At 41.0% G+C, this 8,537-nt stretch overlaps 1 protein-coding gene across 1 annotated transcript in view; it reads right to left on the bottom strand.

Annotated features, from left to right (window-relative positions):
• LOC101851095 (aspartyl/asparaginyl beta-hydroxylase) overlaps positions 1–8,537 on the bottom strand; it is a gene marked incomplete in the record, with an annotated part of 32,656 nt that overhangs the window by 5,011 nt on the left and 19,108 nt on the right. Inside the window, 4 exon segments of the mRNA XM_013090214.2 lie at positions 122–213; positions 5,785–5,920; positions 7,010–7,147; positions 8,210–8,404. Coding sequence (XP_012945668.1) covers positions 122–213; positions 5,785–5,920; positions 7,010–7,147; positions 8,210–8,404 — 561 coding nt within the window.

Raw genomic sequence — 8,537 nt, 5'->3', positions numbered from 1 at the left:
CCCCTCCCCACACACACACACACACACAAGCGCGCACACACACATACACACACACAAACACACACACACACACACACACACACCCGTCAGCCAAGGCCACCGCCCCAATATCTTTTCCTACCTGTCCACGCTTGCAGCCCTTTGCATCAGGCATTTGATCAATCAGAGCGCAAGTCTTCGGGGCCTTATCGCAGTTCTCCTTCTTTTTCCTCCCTGAGACACAGTGGAAGAAAGCACCAAAACTTCACTGACACTGACAAACTAAAGGGGAGAAGGATCGTATCTCTCTCTCGTTCCTTTTTCACAAATTCAATAACAAGCACAGAAACTTCTTTTTCATTCAGTTTTTAGTCTCTGTACGAGTTTTATGGCACTTACCACACGTAATAGGTCAAATAAATGAGCGTCAAAGATTAAAAGATGTTACGAGAGACTAATACACAAATGAAAATAAAAAAGATAAAGAAAACAGAGAGATAAGGACCACAGCTGTTTGATAGGAAAGAAGGAGCAAATCACAACAGAACACCAGCTAACCACCCACACATTGGTTTTTTAAGGGGGACAAAAAGAGGTCTTATCATTTTAAAATAAAAGGCTCTTCTGACTTCTTTATTATTACTGCTTTCACAAGAGAATACAATACCTTTCAAACATTTCGATAATGGTTCCTAAAGGCACATACTCATCCATACAATGGTGCAATATTTTCAGTGCATGCAATGAAAATTCACATACTCTATCTCTGTCAAACACTAAGATAATGACTTCCAAAGGTACATACTCGTCCACACATAGGTGTAACAATTTTCAGTGCGTAAATGACAAAAATTCACATACTCTGTCTCTGTCAAACACTTAACACTAAGATAATGATTCCTAGGACATACCGTGGAGCAACATTTTCAGTACATATAATAAAAATTCACATACTCTTTCTCTGCCAAACACTAAGATAACGATTCCCAAAGGGATATATATATATTGGTGCAACATTTTCAGTGATGTAATGAAAATTCACAAAACCGTTTCTGTCAAACACTAAGCAGGGATCACAGTGAAATTTTTCGCCAACCCCTAAACTTTGACGGTCGATCTGATAGACTTCCGTAAATATTGTGCACACCCCGCCCCCCTTTTCCACATCAGTTTAAAAAATGCAAAATAAATCAAAATACACTCACATTTCACTTACTTTCCTAACCCAAACCTTACCATAAAGCTTAGGGCCGATCTCAGGCTACTCAAGACCTACAGCGGCCCGACATAAGGCCAGGGCGGAACGACCGTCGGCGCGTTTAAAACCGCAGAGAGGATTTAGAGAAGTTCTCGCAACTGCAGCAAATCGCAGATCTGAGGAAAACTGTGATCCCTGACGAAGATAATGACTCCCAACGGGACATACTCATCGATACATAGGTGCAACATTTTCAGTGCATGTTATGAAAACTCACATGACTCTTTCTCTGTCAAACACTAAACAGGCTTGAGCAGCCACAGGAATGGAGTAAGATAAGGCAAAGTTCTCCCCAATGATCATAACATTTTTACAGCATAAACAAACAAAAACCAAAAAAGTCAACAAAGCAGCTTATCTTACTGATGAACTTCTTTTAGTTTTTGTTGTTTTAGTAAGACTTATACGGCACTTACAACACAATTAGGCCGTATAAGTGCAAAAGATTAGAGGTGCCACAAGACAGCAACAAACACAAAAAAAAAAGAAGGACAGATAAGGACGATAGATGTTGAAAAGGAAAGTACGAGCAAACCACATCAGAGCACCTGCCAACCACCCACTTACTGATGAGCACAGAGGAAGAGAAACGTGAGAATTGTCTGTCCATAAAGATCGCCAAGCAATGGCAAGGAGACTGTTGTGAGATGGGTGCCCATTAGGGCTGGGCGAAGAATCGATTCCGGAACCGATTCCCGTGGTTAGAGCAAAAGAAAAAAAGTTCTGATTCCTTCTTATGTTTCTTAATAGTTGTCCAAGGGCAGGCAGAATCAGAAAGTAGGTCACAGATAGGGCCTGGTCCAGGTGAGGAAAAAACCCCTGGTGGTGAAAGAGTTAAGACAACCACTTTTCTCCACAACAGTGGGTGGCCATCTTGAACCATTTCGACAGTATAACTATTTCTGTGATTCCCTTTTTCGCAGAGAACAATGGGCCTGATTATACTTTACTTTACTTTACTTTTCCGATCCAGCGGCCATTTGGGTTCTAGCCCTTCGGTCTGTTGGGTTTGATTATAAAACAGCTTCCTTGCATCCTTCATGTCATGCGTTTTCCTAAAAGTTAGATATAGATATTTTTTGTGACATAAAAGACAAGATTCCCCAACTCTTCCACTAACAGTGACGGTTGCAAGAGTGTGAGTCGGGTGTCGAAAACAAGCGTCAGAAGTGCTGAAATCAATTCTTTTTGTAAACGGACACAATTTTGATCAATTAGGAGGCCGGCTGCTTCAGCCCTGCCTTTCAGGGCCAAACTGGGCAGAGTGGGGAATACAACATCCCATCAGACAAAAGAGGAAGCTCGTTTAAAAAATAAATCCACTCTCAGGAACTCCTTTCTTCTGCGGGTCACAGCTAGCGAAGAGTTTAAACATAGCACCAACACTGATGCTTGTCAGAAAATGATGGATGGTGAAGACGATTAACTAGATGCTGATTACTCAGTGAAAGATTTCATAGACTTTAACCCTATCCGTACGTCGTGTTTTACTATCATATCCATACGATATGGGGAACTCTGTGACCCCACTTTCCAAAGAGGAAATTTACTCGTTAATCCGATCAGTACGCTTTGCATAGCAGTCTGTCAAAATGATTTTTTGAGAAATACTGAAAGTTTCAAACAGATCTTCGTACTAGAAGTATTCTAAAATGTGAGGAATACAACCCCGGGGGTACAAAATGACCCCAGGGCGTACGGATAGGGTTAAGATGATGGATGGTGAAAATGATTAACTAGACTAAATGCTGATTACTCAATGAACGATTTCATAAACTTGGAAGATGATGGAAGGTGAAGACAATTAACTAGATGCAAATTACTCAACGAAAGGTTTCATAGACAAAGAAGGTGATGACAGGGACAAAAAGGCAAGCGAGATATTTCTACATGTATATTATGTGCAGCATCCATCTTACAGTGTTTGTGAGGTACTGGCTGAAATTGTTTATATGTGGGTACAAAGGAAGGGGATTTGTTAGAAAACAAAGGGATAGTTAATATATAATATATTATACGGGAAAGTACTATATAAAGGGATTTCGCCGTGAGAGAATGTGTTGTATAATTGTATAAGGGTATGGACGGATTTGGGGGGGAGGATGTATGAGGTTAATGGAGGGATTTTAAGGAAAGGGGGGGAGGTTAAATGAGGGTATGAAGGGAGGGGTCTTTTGGGGATATCCGGGGAAGAGGGGTTGTATGAGGGTATGGAAGGATGGGCTGTACAATTGTTTATTCAGAACAGAAGGGATGAAGGGATGGGACGTACAATTATTATTTTTATAGAACAAAAAGTGATAAAGGGACGGGCTGCACAATTGTTTTTACAGAACAAAAGTTATAAAGGGATGGGCAGTGCAATGGTCTTTTCCAGAAAAAAAGGGACAAAGGGATGGGCTTTACAGTTGTTGTTTTTTCCCAGAACAAAAGGGATAAAGGGATGGGCTGTACAATTGTGGTTGGGGTTTTTTTCCGAACAAAAGAGATAAAGGAATGGGCTGTACAAAGGGATGAAGGGATAGGGTGCAGGAGGAGAGAATCGAGGAAAGGCTGAAGGAGGAGGGTATGGAGGGGTGGGCTGAACAAAAGGGAAGAAAGAACAGGCTGTATATGGGTATGAAAGGATGGACTTGTACAAGACAACCAAGAGATGTTTTAGTAAGAGTTTTACGGCACTTGCAACACAATAATGTTATATAAGGGCCGAAGAATAGAGGTGTTACAAGAGAGTAACATACACAAAAAAGAAAAAGGAGAGATCAGGACGATAGATGTTTCATAGGAAAGAAGGAGCAAACCACACCACACCACCCTCCAACCACCCACCATCAAGAAATGGACTAATAAAGTTCTTGTGAGGGCATGATCAGATCAGTAGAAGCAGTTCGGAAAGGAGACGGGAGGAAGTATGGGTCTTGAAGCATTTTGAAGGGATAGACTATTACATAAAGATCTTTTTGTGATGGTATGATGTGAGAAAGCAATGGAACAAACTGAAACGGTTCTTGTAAGGACCAACGAATGAGTGAATATGTTTTTTTGCCAGAGTATGCTGGTGAGGATATGCTTGTGATAATAAAACAAAGAAACAAACTGAAATGGCTCATTTGCGGATACCAACGGATGGGTTGATATGTTGGGGTTTTGGTTTTTTTTTTGCAGGAGTACATGCATTAAAGCCTGGATTGTGAGACCATTCAAATAAAGTTACATTTCTCTCACAAAGTCCAGCACCTCAGAACTCTCCAACTGAAAGAAGCCACAGTAGCGCCAAAAAAAAAAAAAAAAGGAAATAAAAATAGTAACCCCCTCGGGTCTGAGCGCAGACCTCAGCACGCGAGCGACCTTTACCCTTTTCGCTCACTGAACACACGCACGCACGCCTGGGCGAGTGGTCATGTAAATCTCAGAGTCTTCCCTCCGACACTCAGGACGATGTCGAGGGTCCTAGAGACCTGGAAGGCCACGGCTCAAAGCGTTAATCAGCGGATGAGAAAGACGAGCCAAAACCTCTACAAGAATGAAACAGAAAAATAATACTAAGCAAACAGTCATTTTTTTTCGTTCTTTCTTTGATTTCTTTTCGGGCAATAGATCTTGTCAGTCTGTTAAGTGTTTGAGCTCTTAATCGCCTCCATGTATTATATGCTTCCCCAGGAAGCCGAGAATGTTTTTGAGTATTCTAGAGTCTACTGAGTAATAATATAGATTGTAAAGACAACATGGAGACTGCTTTTGAACTGGATGTTTATTATCATTATGATATGAATTATTATCATTACTTTCTCACTCTACGATATGGTTCTTACTTACTTACTAACTACCCATTACGCCATCTGGTGTTTAAGGCGGCAGCAAAGGATCTCCAGCTCTGGATATGGTTCTGGGAAGGCTTAATGTTCCTTTCAATATTGTTTGGTTATTAAACAGTTGGGACCAAATGTGACATCCATCTCCAACGAGAACAGGCCAGGAGCGTGGAGAACCATACAGTACTTTCTCCCTCCTCCCCCAACTCTAAAAAACATTGTTTAAATTGCTAAACTCAGGAACATCTGGTAAGGGATTTGAACAAGGTTTATCAGCATTCTTGTAGTCCAGCCAATACGATCTGAGCTAATGGTGTGTCATGGTCTTTTTGAGTTTGTGTTTGTGTGTGCGCAAATGTGCGTGTGTGTGTGTGAGTGTGTGTGTGTGTGTGTGTGCATGCGTGTGTGTGTGTGTGGGTGCGAAAGCTCATGCGCAGGCGTACGCATATGTGTGAATGCCCGTAGGTGTCTAAGTGATCATAAGTGTGTAAGTACATGTGAAAGCATGTGAGCACCTATATGTATGTGATTGTGAGAGTGTGTGTGTGTGCGTGTGTGTGTGTTTGTGTGTGTGTGTGGGCGCGTGCACAGGTGTGTGTGTGTGTGTGTGTGTGTGTGTATATGTCTTTGCATGATGTGCATGGGTGCGAGCGTGCGCACATGTGTGAGTGAATGTATGCATGCACGTTTGAGCGAGCGAGGGCATGTGTTACCTTACGCGCGTGCATGAGTTACCTTGCTGGTAGAGGGTGAACTGCTTCCAGTCACCCGTGTCTCGCAGGTTCTCATCCTCAGGCACAAAGGAACCCGTCTTGCTGTCCAGCTGGGCCAGACCCTCGTCTCTGATGGTCTCCCAGTTGTCCTCCAGCATCTGAGGGCCACAACAGGGTGAAAGAAAAATAATAATATTAATAATAATAATAAATAGCAATTATTTTGTGTATTCCCATTTTCTAAAAAGTGTCCAGTGCGCATAACATCATTTTTAGTAAAGAGTTTTACGGCACTTGCAACATAATAAGGTCATATAAGTGCTGAAGATTAGAGGTTTTACAAGAGAGTAACAAACACAAAAAAGAAGGAGGGGAGATAAGGATGATAGGTGTTCGATAGGAAAGAAGGAGCAAACCACACCACAGCACCCGCCAACTACCCACCAAACATCTGAGGGGGACACCAGGATGAAAAAATAATAACAATAGTAACATTAATAATAATAATAAATAGCAATTATGTTGCGTATTTCCATTTTCTAAAAAGTGTTCAATGCGCACTACATAAATCAAGATATCACATCTTAAGAATTAATAGACATGTGCGTACATAAGACATATTATACTGTATATATTATGTATGTGTGTAAAAAAATTTAGGACTTTAGATGTCTGATAGGAAAGAAGAGGCAAACCACATCAGAGCACCTGCCAACCTCTCACTTTCACAATCCCTTACGACAGCGACAAGATTATATGTGTCACGACGAGGTGGAATCAGGTGCTCGTCAATTTTGGGGCATATGGAGTTATTAGAATCATCTTAAACCTTTTTCAATTGTCTTGCTTTAGATGAAAGAAATACCCATCAGTTTTGAAGAGAAGATGAGATATTTGTGATTGAAGTAAGGGTCACCTGGTTTCACAGGTAACATTATTGAGAAAATAGCTGCCCCAAAGTTCGATAACCTCTAAAGCTTGAGGATCCAGAAAAACAGAACTTTCACATTTTTTGTGCCTATAATCAATGTTTTCCTGTAAAGGCCACACCAAAATGAGTTTAGAACTGGACGTATAAAGAGTTGAGCAAAAAAAAAAAAAAAATTTCGAAAAAAATTGTCAAACTGGAGGAAAACTGCTTGTTTCTCTGATTTCATTATTTTGACTAGCGTCCGATTCCACCAAGATGCCTCACACGTTATTTTTCGAAAATTGCCCCCCCCTCCCAACCAACAAAGTGCACCCACCTTGAAGAACTTCTTGTAGCCTGTCTGCTCAGGTGTCCACCAGGGTCGGCCGGTCAAGCTCTCCACGTTATAGAGTGACCGCTGCCAGGCCGACAGGAACAGACCCAGCTCCTCAGCTTCTTGGTAAATCTTGCGTGCCTGGTGAGGAATTGTGTTATGGCTAGAAAGTGAAATCATGTGACATTTCGCTTACCTTAGAATTAACAAGTTCTATGGCACATTTTTCTGGCCGTTTTGAGCTATTAAGACCATGAGGTTAGAAACAAAAGGTGCTAACTGCTCTATCAAAATCAAAAAGATTATTCAGAGTTGTTATCAAGATATCCAAAGAAATGCATTATAAAAAAGGCTGGACAGGTGAAACTCAAACTTTTTTTCTTCAAATTTCTCAAATCTAGGTACTGAGCAGATGGAACTTTGATATTCTAGGGTAGGTAGTGATCTGATATCATATTTACCAAATGCCATGCACATCACTGGTTTAAATTTTTTTTAAATATTGTTTGTTGAGTATATCAAAGCACATCATCATAATAAGTCATTTTGTGTCAGCGAAAAGCGTGACAGACAGAAGATAGAAATCACTGAGAACAGACAAAGAAATAGGACCTCCCAATGGCGTCTCCACCCACCCTCATGTTTCTGTGACTCAGAAAGACATTAGCCACTAATAGGACACAAATATACACAAGAACTGAGCTGAAAAAAACCCCCAAAAAACCCCCAAAAACTAAAGACTTTCTTTTTTTTAAAATTTGTCAAACCTTCTCTAATAACCACCCGTCCAAGACAATCCTCTGTTCAAAAGACCACTTTCCACTTTCATTTTTTTCTCTCGTATAATGATACTGTCCAAGAAAACCACCTGTCTAAGATGTCCACTTTTCTCCTTAACAAGTTCGACGGGGGGGGGGAGTTGTCTTGGACAGATGCTACTGTACTATACAGGATTTTTATTTTAACATTTTAATTCGACTGCAACATGGAATGACACCAGGATGAGGGGGGGAAGAGACGCATTCACTGTAAATGGCGCTTTATCGCTGCAAAATAAATTATTGTAAATTAAAAAACTTAAGACTCATTTCGCAATGCTCTTTCTATCTGTGAAAGGCTGACATATTTCCCACACCAACGCAAGCCATTCCACTTCCAAATCCAAACTTCCGAGGGGACATCAGTACGAGATCTTTCTCTCACCTCCGGCTCGCGGCCCAATCGCAGCAACGAGTCTCCCAGATGGAGGAAAAAGCGGCCATCTTGTGTGCCCTTCTCGCGACTCTCGATGCCTTCCTTCAAAAGAGCCACGGCTTTCTCCAGGTCCTGATCTTTTGTCTTGATGATGAAGCCCAAGTGAACCTTCGCAAAGCCGCTGTTGGGATCTTTTTCCAGGACCTGTCATGTGAAATTTGTCAGAAAACTGATGACCATAGCGCTTTTGTTTCTTGAGGCAATAAATAATAATCTGCTCTGTTCTCATAAATAAAATAATAATAATAATAATAATAATAATAATAACAATAATAAT

The sequence above is a fragment of the Aplysia californica genome, unplaced genomic scaffold, assembly GCF_000002075.1.
Source record: "Aplysia californica isolate F4 #8 unplaced genomic scaffold, AplCal3.0 scaffold01179, whole genome shotgun sequence".
Lineage (NCBI taxonomy): Eukaryota > Metazoa > Mollusca > Gastropoda > Aplysiida > Aplysiidae > Aplysia > Aplysia californica.
Note: the sequence above shows the minus strand (reverse complement) of the source record. Positions and strands in the feature narration are given on the sequence as shown.